The following is a 20,393-nucleotide window of genomic DNA, read 5'->3' on the forward strand; positions in this document are numbered from 1 at the left end:
CTCTTTGGTCCCGCCTTTCAACAGTAGTTAAGTCAACTTTGTTGTAGTTAAGTGAGAGGACAGGTCGATGCTTTCTGCCCACCAGAGTCTCTTAAAGATGTCTGCTCTTGCCTCATCGTGTCTGCCGCTGCTGCCCCCACACACTATTCAACTGTTTTTGTTCGTTTGCATATTAACTCCTGTCAATTTTGTCCAGATACTTTTGACACCTACCTCTTTTAGTTGTCCCACGATATATACAAGTCTTCTACTACCATCGTCTGTCTGATTTTCACCCTCCATATACTTCTCGCCCTGTCCCCTCAAATCTTCTTTTTTGGTTTTGTTGTTTAAGCTGTTTACTGTTTCCTCCCTTCCCTCTCCACTCACTCTGTGCTCGACAGCTACCCTTTCATGGTTCCCTCTGTTCCATTTCCTCTTCAGTCTCCTTCCCCCCCCTCCCCCTCCACCCCCCCCCCCCCCGACCCGCATCTGTAACACACGCTAATGAACCTAACTCTAGTCTCCCGCCTCCTCTCGGTACACTGCCGCACAGCTGTTGCCGGTGCTGGTGTTGGAAAAAAAAGGGAACCAGAGTGGAATCGGTGTTTTTGGCCCTGTGGTTATCTTGAGGTTATCTTGAGATCATTTCGGGGCTTAGGGGTCCGCGCCGTTCGTCCCTCGACCAGGCCTCCTTTTTTGTAACACATCCTCAGGAAGCAGCCCGTAGCAGTTGTCTAATTCCCAGGTACCTATTTTACTGCTAGGCTAACAGAGGCATCAGGGTGAAGGAATCTCTGCCCATTTGTTTCCACCTTCCCCGGGGATCGTACCCGGACCCTTAGGACTACGAATTCCGAGCGTTGTCCTCTCAGCCGTCAAGCCCGTCTAGATCATTTAAATTTTAGTAAATACATATTACATATCGTCCGAGATACATAGGGATTAGTGTAACACGGGGTAGGGTGGGGGGGTGGGGTATCTGCTCTTATCGACTCTACCTTCGCTCTTACCCCTGCCTGTATTCTATTTCCTTCACTTATATACCAAGGGAACCCAGAGCTACTCTAGCAGAGTCCACCGCCACGTGGTCTTAGCCGTTCGACCGGCTAAGATTCTATAGTCTCCGTGACGTGGTACTGGACCACCAGCAAACTCTGGGATCTCCTTCTGCTGCCACTACCAGACCATTAACCAGAAGCGTCAATTGATCGGGGTCTGGACCGATTAATCAATCACTAAAACTTTGGGGCTTGATCCCCAAATTACTTGGAAAAGGAGGGAAGAATCGACGTTAAGTGTGGGAAATTATAGCAAACAAAGGGATACATGAACTTTTAAACATTGTTAGGCTTGCGGCTCAACTAAAACTCAGACTCGTGGAGACCACGTGACAAGGACATGGACACATTCAAATGGAAATAAAAAAATACAGAAAACAAGCTAACTATTTATTAATGCAAAGTCTAAGCAACAGCTAAATAAAATATCACTCCCTATACCTTAACACTACCTATCGAGGCATGAAATGAACTATCTCCCTATACAAAACTGTTGCAAACTATATCTTTTAATGCGACCAGCTGGTGTTCTACTGATCTATTTGGGAGAGGTGAGAGTGGATGACCTCCCTCAATTGTTGACTGGGACCACACTGATTCTTCCTCACTCTGCCTTCCTCACAGCTAGTCAGTCCTAGAGGGTATTCCTACACCAGGTTTACCAAGATTACTAAGCAGGGTTTAAATTGAAAAACTAATCTCTGTTGCAATGAACAGCCCAGATGGTTGAACTCTTATAAACTGAAGGTAATCGTACAGGCCTCATAGGAAAAGGCTATTTCCAATTACAATATGGCTATTTGAACTTTGAGAATTATTAAATATGGAAGGCTTTGGTGACCCTTGACCCAGGGTCACCAAAATTGATCCGCCTCAGAGGTTAGTCCTCTGCTAGTGACGTCACTGACGGTGACTTACTCAGTATTCCGACAATTGAGAATACTCTTGATACTTGAACAGGAATACTATTGAATACAATTTGAATGAAGACTTGAATTAATCTAAATTACTGAATTCTGTAAAATAATTCATTATACGTTGCTTTAAGACAAAGGTGCCGGCCATTTTGTGATCTTAACCGCTAATCCCTAGAGGGCTGACCTTCCTCTGCTTGAGTCAGGTCATGTACCGTCTGACTCCAAACTTTCAAAACCCCCATGTCTGTGAGAAGCTATACTGAATAATTCCCTACAACAAACCTAGTTTGTTTCATTAGAATGTTTAATTGCATAGTTTTGCACATTTTTAAGATCTACTTTGATCCCAAGATCGTAAGGTCGATTGAACTCTTGAGAGGAAAACCTATTTTTTTTTCATCTGTGAGAGTGGTGGTCACGTAGGATAATGGGCCAAGTCGTTGATTGATAAATAGGGTAATTGGTCATGGCGGAAGGAGAAAGTCGGATGATGGACATACAAAGGTTGCCTTACCTTGAGGTTTCCTTGAGGTGCTTCCGGAGCTTAGCGTCCCCGCGGCCCGGTCGTCGACCAGGCCTCCTGGTTGCTGGACTGATCAACCAGGCTGTTGGACGCGGCTGCTCGCAGCCTGACATATGAGTCACAGCCTGGTTGATTAGGTATCCTTTGGAGGTACTTATCCAGTTCTCTCTTGAACACTGTGAGGGGTCTGCCAGTTATGCCCCTTATGTGTAGTGGAAGCGTGTTGAACAGTCTCGGGCCTCTGATGTTGATAGAGTTCTCTCTCAGTACCTGTTGCACCTCTGCTTTTCAACGGGGGTAATTCCTCTTCCAGAGCATTTACCCTATTCAAAACTTTGTTACCTGCAGTAGTTCCCTAATTTAAACGATTCCACTTACTGTCCGGGAGGAAAAAAACTCCGTTTAGCAGAGACGGACAGGCATTGAGCCAATTACAGAAAGAGAAATTTACAATGGAATTGACCTCATCGTAACACCATTGTTAGGGGCTCATAAACCACTGGTATAACAGCATTACACAATGCAGTTATTGTGTAATGCCACAATTTTCAACGTCAGCTGAAAAGTATACTAGTTCAGTATATTGAAGTAATCAGCAAGGATAAGGTTAGGAGGCAAAGGGGATAAATTCGTCTGGTATTGATCTTGACTTCCTTTGGGACGAAACAGAAATTGAAGTAGACAAACTGTGTGGAAACTCGGCCAATCGCTAGTCAGTCTGCGCCCCGACGTTGACACACTTACCTAAAACTTTGTCTCAGTTCCATAAATTGAGAGCTTGTTCCCTCCAGAAGTGGGACTCGCCTCATTACTCTGAGACACGGCTGCATCACCAACACCCGGACTCTCGAGTCTCTGGGGGTTCGACTCCCCCCATCCTTAGAGGCTGGGAGGAGACAAGTTGCTCTCAACTTTGGGTTGAGAGAGATGCTGCGGTCCCACGCCACCAGATGTCGCCTGTGATATCACCATTAGCGAAGGCTGTCATGGTCACAGACCTTCCCAAAGTCCCATCTCAACGTCTCTTCAATAACTACGGGCTCACCATAGCCCGTGCTACTTGGAACCTTTTGTTCCAGGTAGCGAATCTTAAACAACAACAACAACAGACGTCTCCTCGTGGAATTAAATGTCAAGATTATGAACTAATTCACAAGGGCCTTGAGAAGGATTCGAACCTGGAACCTGGATTCGAGCGCTGGATGCTCATTGATATATCAGGTTACTGTGGTTTCTCTGTGGGTCAAGACTATAGGGAAGGGAACTATCAGGAGAAAGCGCGAAGCCATTACACCTATATAGCAAGGGATCAGGATAAGGATTTGGGATGAGACGGGGGAAAGGAATGGTGCCCAACCACTTGTGGACGGTCGGGGATTGAACGCCGACTTGCATATAGCTAGGCCGACACTGTACCGTCCACTCCAAGTGGAGAGGGTGTGAAGACTAAATGAACTGCTGTTTCTTCACCCCCCCCCCCCCCCCTTAGAACACCGCATTTGTGTTGAATGGAAAATATTCGAAAGAGCTGCTTCTGTTTCTGCATATTTTCTTGAACCTCTTATACTGGATATCAGATTAGCCAAGGAAATCTTGTACTTTACGTGTACCGGACCAGTTTGGAAAGAATTAAACATCGTGCCGCAACACAAATTCTTAGCGAGGGGAATGAGTTCTTAGGTAGCAAGAGAGTAGACATGATCACAACGTATAAAATAACAAGTCCACACAAATGCATTTGTAAGGTTGAAAATATTTCATCGAAATCGTAGTGAAGATATAGAACAAACTTGTTGCTAGAAGTAGCTCCAGTTGCATCGGATGCGAGAAGGCTCAGAGGCGGGACCCAGGAGGCACAGCCTCCAGCCCAAGCACAGATAGGTGAGCAATGATGGTACGGGAAAGACACGTTGTGGAATGGTTCGAAAAATAATGTATAGAAGAGGGTGGGGGGGGGGGGGGAGGCGTGAGGAGGGGAAAGGGGTGACTGGTACTCACCTAGTTGTACTCACCTAGTTGTGTTTGCGGGGGTTGAGCTCTGGCTCTTTGGTCCCGCCTCTCAACCGTCAATCAACAGGTGTACAGATTCCTGAGCCTATCGGGCTCTGTCATATCTACACTTGAAACTGTGTATGGAGTGAGCCTCCACCACATCACCCCCTAATGCATTCCATTTGTCAACCACTCTGACACTAAAAAAGTTCTTTCTAATATCTCTGTGGCTCATTTGGGCACTCAGTTTCCACCTGTGTCCCCTTGTGCGTGTTCCCCTTGTGTTAAATAGACTGTCTTTATCTACCCTATCAATCCCCTTCAGAATCTTGAATGTGGTGATCATGTCCCCCCTAACTCTTCTGTCTTCCAGCGAAGTGAGGTTTAATTCCCGTAGTCTCTCCTCGTAGCTCATACCTCTCAGCTCGGGTACTAGTCTGGTGGCAAACCTTTGAACCTTTTCCAGTTTAAAGTGGTGGTGGGAGAGGGAGGGAGGGGGCGCAGGGAGGGAAGGGAATGACCGTGCAGGGACGGAGATAGAAGAGGAGGACTGCGGGGTGAAGATAATAACATAAGACTGTCCTCAGGACAGGAAACAGGAAGGAAAGTTTGTCACCTGAAGTGGCGAAAATTCTGAAGAGTTCAACAGAGAAAGAAAATTGTCTTGAAAAATTTGTAGGAGTGAAGTAGGTGAGAGAGAGGGAAGGTGGTGCAGCAGGACGGCCATAACAGCACCTTCGCTCGTTCTGTAATTCGCTCACGAGAGAAACTAATTGGTAGTATACTCCTCCTCCATATATTTAATGCAGTAGCCTAAGTTTCTGCACGAATCTTATTCTGCCACAGACACACACACACACACAGTGCTGCTCCCCCTCCCTCACTACCCTCTCTCTCACCCCTTCCCTCACCCCTCCCTCTCCCCTCTCCCTCCACCCCCTCCTCCCCCCCCCCAGCTGAGCTAACCATGCGCGGCCCTTTAGTTTGTCCCTGTGTCACATGGGACACTCTCTAAGACGCGCAATAGGCACAATACAGGGAGTCAGCCCTCGTCATTGATTTTAGAGTTTATACAAAGAGTGGAAATTCTGCTTATGAGTATAAAAGAAAACCTTTAAAGTAATACCAACATCAACAGCTCATTAGATCAAAGCTAGGCTGCTTGTTTATGAAAAAAAATAAAAAAGCTGTGGTGTGAAGATTTCTTTTTATGCAAGTTTAAATTCACGTACAAAATTGCTTTGATTTATATTACTTGGTAAACTGTTGCGTTTATTTATTGCGAGGTTCAAGAAATGTTGATTTTGCTTCGTTGGTGTAAACTCCTTCTCTTATGATATGAAAATCATTGTTGCACTTCATGTTGCTTTGTGCAACGTTTATGGGGATTTTCCAAAATCCAGATTGCCATGAAAAAAGCCCTATCTACATAAACTGGTCGGTAGAGCGACGGTCTCGCTTCTTGCAGAGTCGGGGTTCAATTCCCCGATGATCCAGGCTGTTAAGCAGCGTTCCTTCACTCTATGTGTTCCAATCCCTCCCAAGGGCTATAAAGTCAGAATGAATTTATAGCACTTATATGCACTTTATAGCACTATAGCACAATTTATCCAGATAACTAAGTTATCTGTCCTTTCAAGTTGGGTTATCCAAACTGTATGAAATAGAAATAGTCTACATTAGGTCATAGTAGATTTAGCTATCTCGGAAGTAAAACAAATGTACCAATAATGAATAATATTTCATTACTTTTATTAATTTATCTTATATTTTATTATTTCGTTGGCGGTTTTTAAGAAGCCTTAATGCACTATTGTCTTGAAGCTGTCTTCCAAATGCCTTTCTTAATTTTTTTTAACAAAGAAAATAAAGAGTGAAAATTTAGCTTTTTTGGAAAACTACAAAAAATTAAAAAGTAGGCCGTGAAAAGTAGGCCGTGAGTTATATATATATATAACTATCCGAGTGCCGGCGGTGGGGTGGTTCATATAGCCTCGGCTATCACCTCATTATGTCCGGTCGTGATGGTCAAGTGGATTAAGGCGTCTTGTACATACCAGATGCGTTGCTTCTGGGAGTATGGGTTCGAGTCACTTCTGGGGTGTGAGTTTTCAGTTGCATATGTCCTGGGGACCATTCAGGCTTGTTCGCATATATATATATAGGTATGCCGTTTATCAGAACAATTATACAAGATCTATTAAACGGTTTACAATCTCTAAAATGCTTTTGTTATAAAAACTGATGTTAGAGTCACTAACATATAGTGATTTTGTACTGTAATACCCAGTGCTTCACAACCAGGGTTCCGTGAAACACTAGGCTCTGTGGAACACTGAGGTGGCGTAGAACACAGGAGTTCCGTGAGCCCGCGTCCGGGGTTTCGGGATAATTTTTGGAAACGCTAAGGACTGGGAGGCAAGACAATGATATGCGGGTCCTCTTAAAGTCGTGGATGATCATTCTCGTCCTTCTCCTCTCTCTCTCTCTCTCTCTCTCTCTCTCTCTCTCTCTCTCTCTCTCTCTCTCTCTCTCTCTCTCTCTCTCTCTCTCTCTCTCTCTCTCTCGCTCTCTCTCCCCCGTATACAACTTGAAATTCAACTGAATATCATGCCACAAGACACACCAACACAATCCAGTTGTATTGACACTACAACACGCTTCAGTTGTGTTGTCTAGGCATCGTCTGATGTGGAAATGAAAGCCTTGGAGAGAACTGTAGACAAGGAGACAGAGGCAGAGACAGAAGGACTTACAAACGAGACAGAAAGCATTTGAGAGAGAAAACATTCAGACACTTGGAGATACAATATATATTCTCTTCAGAACACAAAAGCTCTGTATGCACAAACCTGTGAAGTTTACGAATGGACAGACTATTGAAACTCTCTCTTTATAACACACTGAAGATCGGCAGTCAAGAATCCCCGGGATACGAGCTCTTGGAGTCGCTGCAACGTGCTCGTAACTTCGTGGGTATTAAATGATGGAGTGATATTCTGTTAGCTCTTACGCTCTCGTTCTCTCTCTCGCTCTCTCTCTCTCTCTCTCTCTCTCTCTCTCTCTCTCTCTCTCTCTCTCTCTCTCTCTCTCTCTCTCTCTCTCTCTCTCTCTCTCTCTGAGCAACTTAACTATGTAACAGGAGTCCCAGATACAAAGTTAAGTGTATAGAGAGATTTTGTTGAGTGTGTGACTGTACTCACCTAGTTGTGGTTGTGGGGGTTGAGCTCTGGCTCTTTGGTCCCACCTCTCAACTGTCAATCAACCGGTGAACAGATTCATGAGCCTTCTAGGCTCTTATCATATCTACATTTGAAACTGTGTATGGAGTTTGCCTCCACTAGCCTGCCGTGTGTGTGTGTGTGAGTGTGTGTGTGAGTGAGTGTGTGTGAGTGAGTGTGTGTGTGTGTGTGTGTGTGAGTGTGTGTGTGTGTGTGTGTGTGTGTGTGTGTGTGTGTGTGTGAAGGAGAATTCTGAGGAGCGAGAAAGGAAGAGCTGCAGTTCTCAAAGGAATACTTTGAGGTACTGAAATGCCAGAATTCAGACCCGTAGGAGAGGAGGAGAAAGGAGAACTCCCCACCCCCACCACCCCACTCTGGAGACGGAAGATAGGATAAAGTGAATTAACATATTTTTTGTGTGAGAAACGAGGGGAGGCACAGACACTAGTAAGGGGCCTCGTAGCCTGGTGGATAGCGCGCAGGACTCGTAATTCTGCGGCGCGGGTTCGATTCCCGCACGAGGCAGAAACCAATGGGCAAAGTTTCTTTCACCCTTAATGCCCCTGTTACCTAGCAGTAAAATAGGTACCTGGGTGTTAGTCAGCTGTCACGGGCTGCTTCCTGGGGGTGGAGGCCAGGTCGAGGACCGGGCACTAAAAAAAGCCCCGAAATCATCTCAAGATAATCTCCAGATGGGTGTACAAACAGCCTTCTGGATCCTTATCTTCTGTAAAAAAACAATTAACAATGACAACTTTCTTCCCTCACGAAAGAGAGGTATTCCTCCGGACCTCGAATGAAAGGAGTAGGCCTTGCCCCCTTCCCACAGGGGGAAAGGCATAGTTCTACTTTCCCCTGGGAGAAAGCCATCCCTCCCTCCCTACGAGAAAGTATAGCACCCATCACCATCCCATTCCACGGGAAGAGGCATCCCTCCCATCCCCCCCCCTATTCCAGATTCCTGGCATGTTTGTGAAGATTCAGCAGACGAAGGAGAAATTCAAAATCTTATGAGAAACTCTGAGACATGTTACAAAATTTAGTGTTCACGGCATTTCTCAGCGGATTTCTTTCATTTTGTTACGGTTTTTCAGTCGTCGTGTTGTCACTTTCTATGTTGTCACTCTCTATGTTGTCACTTTCTATGTTGTCACTTTCTATGTTGTCACTTTCTATGTTGTCACTTTCTATGTTGTCACTCTCTATGTTGTCACTTTCTATGTTGTCACTTTCTATGTTGTCACTTTCTGTGTTGTCACTCTCTATGTTGTCACTTTCTATGTTGTCACTTTCTATGTTATCACTCTCTATGTTGTCACTTTCTATGTTGTCACTTTCTATGTTGTCACTTTCTATGTTGTCACTTTCTATGTTGTCACTTTCTGTGTTGTCACTCTCTATGTTGTCACTTTCTATGTTGTCACTTTCTATGTTGTCACTTTCTATGTTGTCACTTTCTATGTTGTCACTTTCTATGTTATCACTCTCTATGGTTTCACTTTCTATGTTGTCACTTTCTATGTTGTCACTTTCTATGTTGTCACTTTCTATGTTATCACTCTCTATGGTTTCACTTTCTATGTTGTCACTTTCTATGTTGTCACTTTCTATGTTATCACTCTCTATGTTGTCACTTTCTATGTTGTCACTTTCTGTGTTGTCACTCTCTATGTTGTCACTTTCTATGTTGTCACTTTCTATGTTGTCACTTTCTATGTTGTCACTTTCTATGTTATCACTCTCTATGGTTTCACTTTCTATGTTGTCACTTTCTATGTTGTCACTTTCTATGTTGTCACTCTCTATGTTGTCACTTTCTATGTTGTCACTTTCTATGTTGTCACTCTCTATGTTGTCACTTTCTATGTTGTCACTTTCTATGTTGTCACTTTCTATGTTATTTATTTGTGAGTTGAAGTCGTCCGCTCCGTTCCCGGTATTATATTGACGATTAACACAATTTGAATTTTCATTAATAATTAAAAATTTTATGTGATTAATTATTAAAATTTGAATGTGATTAATTACTGAAATTTTGCATTATTAATTATTTAAAAAAATTATGTTTATTATTATTAATTATTAAAATTGCATTTGTATTATTATTAATCGTTTTGTTTTATAATTATTGTTATTATCTCTCTCTCTCTCTCTCTCTCTCTCTCTCTCTCTCTCTCTCTCTCTCTCTCTCTCTCTCTCTCTCTTTCTCTCTCTCTCTCTCTCTCTCTCTCTCTCTCTCTCTCTCTCTCTCTCTCTCTCTCTCTCTCTCTCTCTCTCTCTCTCTCTCTCTCTCTCTCTCACTTTCGCTCTCACATCTATAAATATTTGATTTTTTTCGTACATAATTTAATTTTTAACATAGATATTAAATATACAAAAATGCGCGGAGAGATTGTTGCCATAACTCTCCACGACATACTCACAATCATAGCTCGGTGAATCACGATTTTACCCAATCAAAATATGCGTTTTGGGAAAACATCTCACGATAATGAGTGAGTTAATATGTAAATTATTTCACAAAATTATTTTATTTAATTTTGTAACATTAAAATGCCAATGGTAAGGTTTAAGTTTCATTAAAACAATAATGATAATAAAAATTGAATCCAGAAACAACCTGGATTCTTTCAGTTCTGTTTTTGCAAGATTGAATCTTTCAAAAGATTCTGATGTCCTTTAAAGACCTTCGTTAAGTGTAGGATTTGCGGCCTTTAAACCCACGGGGGGGGGGGGGGGTGGCAATTAAGGCAATGTTTTGATATCCTCTGATGATGTTTGATTTGGTGTGTGTTATATGTGGCTTACCAATGTTTGGTATAGTCTTGGGATGTTTGATATTGCCAGGTGATGTTTTGATATGGCTTTGCGATATCTGGTACGGGCTGTTATCGTTTAGTATGGCCTGGCGCTGTTTGGTATGGTTTTACCATGATTGGTATAGTATAGAACACAGTTTGTCATGGTCTGACAATGTTTTGAAAATGCTTTACGAGGCTTCATACAGTTTAACTATGTTTCATACAGTTTAAGTGAGGTCAAATGAGATCTGGTAAGATCTGATAATGTCTGGGTGTGGTCTTGTAGAAGCTGGCAGTGTCACAGTCTTGTCTGAAAGGTTTTGGGCGAGGACTGAGATGAGGGCCCCTGACGAGGTCTTCCGTGATCTGGTGGTGATAGCTGGCCATGATTGGCGAAGCGAGAGCAGTTAAACCCTCGAATTAGAAAATCTAATATGGTCGAGATGAGTTCAATTTGAAGCCACGACACAAGTGTGGCGAAAAGAACCATCTCAGGTTTGTAAGAATGGTCTAAAAGGAACGAAGAGGGCAAGTGATGGGTTGTGTAGGGAAGCTATTGATATATTTTGAAGTTATACTGGGACCTAATAAGCCTGGCGATTAGGACGATTTGGATATCCTGGCAAAGGGAGAATTGTGATATATTGGGTAGTACATTGTGGGGTCTGCAATCGTAAATAGGTTAACCAAAAAACCTTAGATAATAATTGCATTCACATATCCCCTTGTAAACTTTCTTCTGTATGTCACAAATCCTTTTTCTTGTCTATCTACTTCATTAGTCTTCTGTTAGGTACTCAAAGTTCAGCGCAAATAGATCTCTTGCTCGCAAAGAGGCAACACAGCTGAAATGTTTATCCAATCTACCTCATCCTGCTTAAAGTCGCCCAAGGTTAAAATTCATTACCCTTTCCTGTTTGCAATTTATAAAGTTTTTCTCATTGATTCCAAAAGATGCCTTGGTTTATGTTATATTTGTGTCTGAATTTTCTTTTGTGTGTTTGTGGGTTTGTATATAATTTTTGTTAGACCTACTCCTGTTCACGAGCTTCGAAATGCTTCGATGTTGTTTTCCATCTTGGAAATCGTAAACGTTTTAAATGCATAACAACTAAACTGCTGTGATTCAGGACAAATGTAAATAATTGATGAATCCTGCTCAACAATCCTTGGTGAATAGTGGTCAACACTCATTGATGAACAGTTAGATTTTTTATTCTCTTTCACCTTAAGTAATAGTCAATGAGAGCAGGGTACATCTGAATTTTCGAAGTGTCCACTCCCTAAGTTCACTTGCCTTATTTGTAGTCCCATCTTCATTTGTGTATTATTACATAGCTTGTTTCACTGTGTTTTAACACCGCGTGTTGTGTGTTGGAGTATGGGTGTATTTACTCACTATATTATATATGTGGAAGACTCGGTGAATATACTCACAAGCTTTCACTCACTTAGCTTTGCTTGAAGGAATTGAGCTTCATCACTTGGACTCTGCCTCTTTCCATTATGCATATGGTAGAGTACACTGACTTCATTAATCTTGATATATTTACGTTTGAGCATGTGTGGGGTGTATTTACTATTTGTGCCTGCAGCATCGAGGTGTTAGCTCTTGGACCCCGCCCTTCTACCTGAATGTTGTTTGATGAACTGGCTCCAGATCTATTTTCTTCATCATATCTCCTCCATATATTTCTCTCGGACACACACACACACACACACACACAAACACACACACACACACACACACACACACACACACACACACACACACACACACACACACACATTGGGGTGAGACGTCCGATTGGCGTGACGTTACCAGTGGAGTCCCACAGGGCTCTGTGTTCGGTCCTATCTTGTTTCTGATATATGTAAATGATCTCCCGGAAAATATAAATTCATTTCTCTCAATGTTTGCGGACGATGCTAAAATTATGAGAAGGATTAAAACAGAAGAGGACTGTTTGAGGCTTCAAGAAGACCTAGACAAGCTGAAGGAATGGTCGAACAAATGGTTGTTAGAGTTTAACCCAACCAAATGTAATGTAATGCAGATAGGTGTAGGGAGCAGGAGGCCAGATACAAGGTATCATCTGGGAGAGGAAATTCTTCAGGAGTCAGAGAAGGAAAAAGGCTTGGGGGTTGATATCACGCCAGACCTGTCTCCTGCAGCACATATCAAGCGGATAACATCAGCGGCATATGCCAAGCTGGCCAACATACGAACGGCATTCAGAAACTTGTGTAAAGAATCATTCGGAACTTTGTATACCACATATGTCAGGCCAATCCTGGAGTATGCAGCCCCAGCATGGAGTCCATATCTATTCAAGGATAAGACTAAACTGGAAAAGGTTCAAAGGTTTGCCACCAGACTAGTACCCGAGCTGAGAGGTATGAGCTACGAGGAGAGACTACGGGAATTAAACCTCACTTCGCTGGAAGACAGAGGAGTTAGGGGGGACATGATCACCACATTCAAGATTCTCAAGGGTGTGAGAGTTTTTTATGAGAATTTGAGGAATAAATTGAAATTGGTATAAGGAATTGTTACGGCCCTCTCGGGTCGCAACTGAGTTCGTACTCTGATGTTATTAGAGGAAGTTGTATCCGGCCCCAAGCCAGTAGTGGCTTTCAAGGGATGTGATCCGTGACACAAGTAACTTAAAGGGGAAGGGAAATAAAGTTAAGAACTTAAGATTATAATTATTACCATCACCAAATAAATAATATATAAAAGGTTACTCAGGGGGAGGGGTATTAACACTGCGCAAGGGAATTATATACACTATCGTCTTCTCCTGAAGACTCTGGATCCCAACTCTCGGTGCCAAGTCCTTGGTGGTTTCGTGGCCTCTTTGACGAATCCTTTCGACAAGCTGAGTCTACCCTGGCCACAGGCCAGCCAAAACACAGTTCCACTGGGGGCACCGCCGTGGAGGCCGTCAACCACAAGTTCAGCAGGTCTGCTGGCAGGTTCCGGATCAGCAACGCTGGTCAGGCCACTCCACGAGCGATACTAGGGTAACGCCCTAGTCAGGAGCCTCGTGTGATACCACAAATCACTCTCCTGTCCTCAATACCCCAGTGGTTAATCGTCTCCAGCAGTCGGTCCCGGGTACGACAAGCCTTCACTGCCGCTTCACAGGCAGGGTAACACCACAGTGTTCCTCCGGAAGACGACTCACAGCTGCTGCAGCAAAGCACAAGGTATGGAGACGGCTGCCTTGGGTAGACTGACTCAACATCCCTTACAGCAGTCCCAGGTCGACTCTGTAAGCAGACACGTCATCAATAACAGGGACACACTAAAGCACCTCACTTACAGGCTCAGACACAAACGCCCGACGTATCCACTCCATAGATGGCGCTGTTGTCTGAGCACCACCTCACCAGAGGTCAGCAGCGGCTGTGTTGAGCGCTGAACAGGACTGGAAACTGGCCCTCGAGGCCAGTACACGTCGTCCTCACCAGGTGTCGTCGTCCGTTTGGAGGGGGTTTCGGGAGCTGACCCACAGATGGCGTGGTCGTCACTGCTCCGTGCTCGGACGCTGGATCCGGGTCCGTAACAGGAATTTTAGCTCGGAAAATTTCTAAGAATTTTCTTTATTCTTTAACATTTATTCCTGTCGTGATATTCAACTAGGTCGCCTGAGGAAGGACTTGTTTAGCTAACACACCAGTGTAGTAAACAGCTCATTCCTCACTTTGGGACCATGTTTGAACAATTGACTAGGCGTGAGCAAACGCCGAGACCCCAATGTAAATTGAAATCCCCTCCACTAGGCCGCCGACCTTCGCCATTCGCCGAAGCGAATCTAGCGAGTAGGTCAAGGGCTCTCACAACAATAATTTATTGTTGTGTGGTGCCGTATATTTGATCCAAAGCTCAGAACTAGTCTCAACTTTATTAGTCGAGTGTGAAGAACATTTGCATAACAATAATAATGTGTGGAGGTGTAACGAAAAGACAGTGTTAACCATAACAACTTAGTTTATTCAATAAAGTACTAACTACTACAACAAAACAAAAAGAAATGCCAGTGACGTTACTCGAAATTCTTCCTGTGACACTATCAATGGCAGCTAGACACCAGCCCCTCGGACTGCATAATGAACTAACTCGAACATAAGCGTGACCACAGAGGAATCAACAAGAAACAAGAACTAACAGATCTATAATCACAATTACAACAAATGACACAGTAGGTTCTGAAATACGTCTCCAGTAACCTCCTAACTGTTCTACGCCTCAGTGCAGTCTACACCTGCAATAGCGGTTGCAATGCAATCAAATCAGTAGTCTTTCAATGACAACAATAACTAATGGGTTCACTGGCAACTCCAGCACCCTTCCTCCAATTAATCCTTACGTTAACACTCCGTCCCACGGACGATCAACAATCAATAACAAGGTAACATTTACGTTAAATTAACAACACTTACAACTGTCACTAGTAACGCGGAAATTACACAACACTCTACCCGTCGAGCATTCAGTGAGAAAATCCCATTAATCCCTGTACTACCAGACAGCTGATTAATCTCTTTACTAGTTACGTTAATTTACGTTAATCGGTTACTAATCACTCAGAGATGGTAAACTCTGCTTTACAATGTCCAAAGTGCTAAGAGAACGGTAATCACTCGTGATTACCTTTAGAGTAATTAATTACTATCCTCAAGATCAATAATTAAACAATTAAAATACGCAACCTTTCACACTGGCTCAGCAATTTACAATAAGGTATGAATTCCGTCTAAGCTTTCCATACTCAGACCAATTCAGGTGGCTAATAACAGTAATTAGCCCCACGTTTACTTTATTCTAAAATGACGTTACTCCTCCCACGAGTCAATCAAGTGCCGGTACTTCCGGGCAGATAACGACGTTACGTTAATGGAACAATGTAGCCTTCGTGTGAGTCGATCAAACAAGGATCGAGGTTAATTACTTGGACTTCCTGAAACACGTCAATTACCCGGCCCACTGACCGTTAATTACGACAGACAATACTCTAATTCTTATCTGGCTGATGGCTAGGCTCCTCGAGACTACCGTAGCTACTTGCAGGAAAGTAAATCAACCCAAACGTATTCTACATTACTCAAATTGTCAAAGAACAAATTCTCTTAAAGCAATGGGCGTTCCCTTGGTTACGTTATATTAATTGCCTCGCAATCACCTCACTGAATACTGGACTTCGATGTCCTACCAGATAACCAAGAGAATATATTTGTACCCAAGTACTCGTCTACAGCCGAGTTCCCCCACGACAATGACAAATCACAGTGATTTACGTTACAATCCGGTTGCAATGACAATACTGCAGAACCTAGTAAAATAACATACAGGACATGCACCCTCTAGAACACTGCCCCACAATGACTTTACTGAACTGCAATCACATACAGTGATGCTCAACACTAGCAACAATCACCATCAAATAACAACCCCTTTGCAATAACACACACGGCAAGTACTCTAATTTCCAAATATTAGAATACTGCACACACTTACTTACTTACTGTTGCAAATGACCCCAATGCTCTCAATAACCCCTAGAACATAGGTCAATATATTTCAATCACCACACAGTAAATAACACAATAACACTGGGCACCGTGACACTACGATTATATATATATATATATATATATATATATATATATATATATATATATATATATATATATATATATATATATATATATATATATATATATATATATATATATATATATATAATTACTGCTGACACATGTAGCCTACAGCTATCAAACGTTATTGGGAACACTAAAGAGATCTCACACTCCTTAAATCACATGGGTGAGTGATTTATCGATCACGCATGTCGATAAACACTCTCGAGAGTTACGTTACTCGACAGAGCGGTGGCGGTCTCTCTAGACGGCCTCGTCACTCACCAAAACTCACCAAAATTACGTTAATACATATATATTTATATAATTATAAATCACACTTGTCACGGCCCTGGGAACAATACAAGAAATTAAGACCTCACTGTGGTACACTCCACAATAATCATTGCCAGGAATCACTGGCGTTACACATACCTGAGCGCTCAGTGTTGGAATTCCACACCTGCAAGACCACACATGGAAATGATATCACTCCATCCCACGGACGATCAAAAATGATTACCACAATGGAATTCTATAATTATTACATGGACATCCTCTCAGTCCTTGGCTAATCTATGTATACTCTGTTCCTGTGTGTACCCACACACACACACACTGTACGTCTATGTACACTAGACTTAAGTCCCTCTGGACTAACAAGATGTTAACAAAGGGTGATAATCTCCTCGTCTACACTCCACTCCACCTGAACAGGTGCTGCGTGACAATGTGACAGAACACTTGACCTCGAATTCAAGCTTTTAGAGACTACTAATCACCAGAAATACACACATAGGTACTTACTCATTCACACTGCCGGCTACACACCATTCTCATACATCAGGCACCCCACTATAGGTGGCTGGCTCGCACAGGGTGGCGTAGGCGGCGGTAATACCTTACGTGGTATTTATTCGAAAAATTGGCGCACACTCGAACCCCTCCCACACTCAACACGGCTGAGTTCGCACCCTCAACTCCCCGGTGAAGTGAAGCGTTCATACCCAGGTGACGCGCACAACGATAGCGTCTCACACAACATGGGAAATTTGCCTTAACACTGACACGAATTTCCCCGTTCCCATCGACTGCTACAGAGCACTAGCAAGTCTAATCAACACTAGTATGGGATCTACGAGTCTGTTACTGCTCGTATGCACATTCCCCACGATCCCAGATCACTGTTCCTCTACCCCTTGTACACAATGTCTTAAACCCCTCCAAGCGACGACTTCGGCCGGATTCTGTGACGACCGTTGTCGTAGGTGAAGCAGGAAGCATCAGCAGTTGAGTAGTCCAGCCACCACGACGCCCTATACTTCAATTTGGCCGAATTGAGTACAGAGAGCGTCTTGACAAGGTGGCAGCTGGGTTCAGAATGATGCTCACACCGACAACTCCCGCGTCCTTCTCGAAATAACCAATGAGAGGAAGGCATACAGCGGCCTACCCCTCTCATCCAATCAGCGACGGTGTAGCATAGGCCCTAGGGCAGCTCCAAGATGGCCGACCAACATGGCGGCTCAAGATGTTTACTAAGATTGCGGCTGTTTCCATGACAACGACTCAAGTGGCCAGCGAGCGCGGGAGGCCCACAGCTCACCCACACCTGGGCCTAGCTGTTCCCGCGCAAAGTTGTCTCCCTCATGCCATACAAGGAGATGATGCTATCAGCTCTAGCACTGTCCACAGACATGCCACCCCGGCCAGGGTAACATTTATGGACTGCTGATGACTGGGGCTCTCACATGAGCCCAAACACTAGATGTTTCGATCGCTGGTTACCAAACTTAAGTCCGCCCACTTAACAAGTGCACTTAACAAGAGTACTGGCTCCCACAGGCATAAGAGCACTATTGTAAGTGAGCTGGTGAACCATCCCCTCACAAAGGGAATTGATAGGGTAGATAAAGACAGTCTATTTAACACAAGGGGAACACGCACAAGGGGACACAGGTGGAAACTGAGTGCCCAAATGAGCCACAGAGATATTAGAAAGAACTTTTTTAGTGTCAGAGTAGTTGATAAATGGAATGCATTAGGAAGCGATGTGGTGGAGGCTGACTCCATACACAGTTTTAAGTGTAGATATGATAGAGCCCAATAGGCTCAGGAATCTGTACACCTGTTGATTGACGGTTGAGAGGCGGGACCAAAGAGCCAGAGCTCAACCCCCGCAAACACAACTAGGTGAGTACAACTAGGTGAGTACATTCCTAGGATGCAGCCCGTAGCAGCTGTCTAACTCGCAGGTACCTATTTACTGCTAGGTGAACAGGCACATCAAGTTGAAAGAAACTCTATCCATTTATATTTCCGCCGGCGCTGGAAATCGAACCCCAAACCACAGGACTACGTATCTATCGTGCTGTCCACTCAGCCACCAACCGCACAGTGTGTGTGTGTGGGTGTGTGTGTGAGTGCGTGTGTGTGTGTGTGTGTGTGTGTGTACTCACCTATATGTACTCACCTATATGTGCTTGCAGGATCGAGCATTGACTCTTGGATCCCGCCTTTCTAGCTATCGGTTGTTTACAGCAATGACTCCTGTCCCATTTCCCTATCATACCTAGTTTTAAAAGTATGAATAGTATTTGCTTCCACAACCTGTTCCCCAAGTGCATTCCATTTTTCTACTACTCTCACGCTAAAAGAAAACTTCCTAACATCTCTATGACTCATCTGAGTTTCCAGTTTCCACCCATGTCCCCTCGTTCTGTTATTATTACGTGTGAACATTTCATCTATTTCCACTTTATCAATTCCCCTGAGTATTTTATATGTCCCTATCATATCTCCTCTCTCCCTTCTTTTCTCTAGTGTCGTTAGGTTCAGTTCCTTCAGCCGCTCTTCATATCCCATCCCTCGTAACTCTGGGACAAGCCTTGTCGCAAACCTCTGAACCTTCTCCAGTTTCTTTATGTGTTTCTTCAGGTGGGGGCTCCATGATGGCGCGGCATACTCTAAGACGGGTCTCACGTAGGCAGTGTAAAGTGCCCTAAAAGCTTCCTCATTTAGGTTTCTGAATGAAGTTCTAATTTTCGCCAGTGTAGAGTACGCTGCTGTCGTTATCCTATTTATATGTGCCTCAGGAGTTAGATTAGGTGTCACATCCACTCCCAGGTCTCTTTCTCGAATCGTTACAGGTAGGCTGTTCCCCTTCATTGTGTACTGTCCCTTTGGTCTCCTGTCACCTGATCCCATTTCCATAACTTTACATTTACTGGTGTTAAACTCCAGTAGCCATTTCCCTGACCATCTCTGCAGCTTGTTTAAGTCCTCTTGGAGGATCCTACAATCCTCGTCTGTCACAACTCTTCTCATTAATTTTGCGTCATCTCCAAACATTGACATGTATGATTCCACTCCTGTAAACATATCATTTACGTAAATTAGAAAGAGGATTGGTCCCAGCACCGATCCTTGAGGTACTCCACTTGTTACTGTTTGCCAGTCCGACTTTACGCCCCTTACCATTACCCTCTGGCTCCTTCCTGTTAGGTAGTTCTTCACCCATACTAGGGCCTTTCCGCTTACTCCTGCCTGCCTCTCAAGTTTGTATAGCAGTCTCATGTGCGGTACCGTATCAAAGGCCTTTTGGCAGTCAACAAATATGCAGTCTGCCCAGCCTTCTCTGTCCTGCCTTATCCTTGTTACTTTATCATAGAATTCTAAAAGATTTGTTAGGCATGATTTCCCTGTCCAGAACCCATGTTGGTGCTTGTTTACAAACCCAATGCTCTCCAGGTGTTCAACAAGTCTTAGCCTAATTATTCTTTCAAGTATTTTGCAGGGGATGCTTGTCAGTGATACGGGTCTGTAGTTAAGTGCCTCCTCCCTATCACCTTTTTTGAAAATCGGTACGACATTTGCCTCCTTCCAGCAACTGGGCAATTCTCCCGACATAAGTGACTCATTAAAGATCATTGCCAGAGGCACGCTGAGAGCCTGCGCTGCCTCTTTAAGTATCCACGGTGATACTTTGTCTGGTCCAACAGCTTTATTTGCATCCAGTGTTGTCAACTGTTTCATTACATCCTCTGCTGTCACCTCTATATCTGATAGTCTTTCATCTTGGGTAATCTCTTCTAACAAAGGGAGCTGCTCAGGCTCGGTAGTGAACACTCCATGGAATTTTGCATTCAGTACCTCGCAGATTTCCTTGTCGCTTTCTGTATATGCCCCTTCTGTTTTCCTCAGTCTTGTCACTTGGTCATTTACCGACATCTTCCTTCTTATATGGCTATGTA

General features: G+C 43.7%; 1 protein-coding gene across 1 annotated transcript in view; it reads right to left on the minus strand.

Annotated features, from left to right (window-relative positions):
* Nucleotides 1-8,773: 8,773 nt before the first annotated feature.
* Nucleotides 8,774-20,393, minus strand: part of LOC138367036 (dentin sialophosphoprotein-like) — a 35,565-nt gene continuing 23,945 nt past the window's right edge. The window contains exons 3-4 of the mRNA XM_069328432.1: nucleotides 10,502-10,604; nucleotides 8,774-9,720 (exon numbers count right to left, since the gene is read on the minus strand). Coding sequence (XP_069184533.1) covers nucleotides 8,774-9,720; nucleotides 10,502-10,604 — 1,050 coding nt within the window. The remainder of the gene's footprint in view (nucleotides 9,721-10,501; nucleotides 10,605-20,393) is intronic.

This window comes from Procambarus clarkii, chromosome 21 (assembly GCF_040958095.1).
Source record: "Procambarus clarkii isolate CNS0578487 chromosome 21, FALCON_Pclarkii_2.0, whole genome shotgun sequence".
In the NCBI taxonomy this organism is placed as follows: Eukaryota; Metazoa; Arthropoda; class Malacostraca; order Decapoda; family Cambaridae; genus Procambarus; species Procambarus clarkii.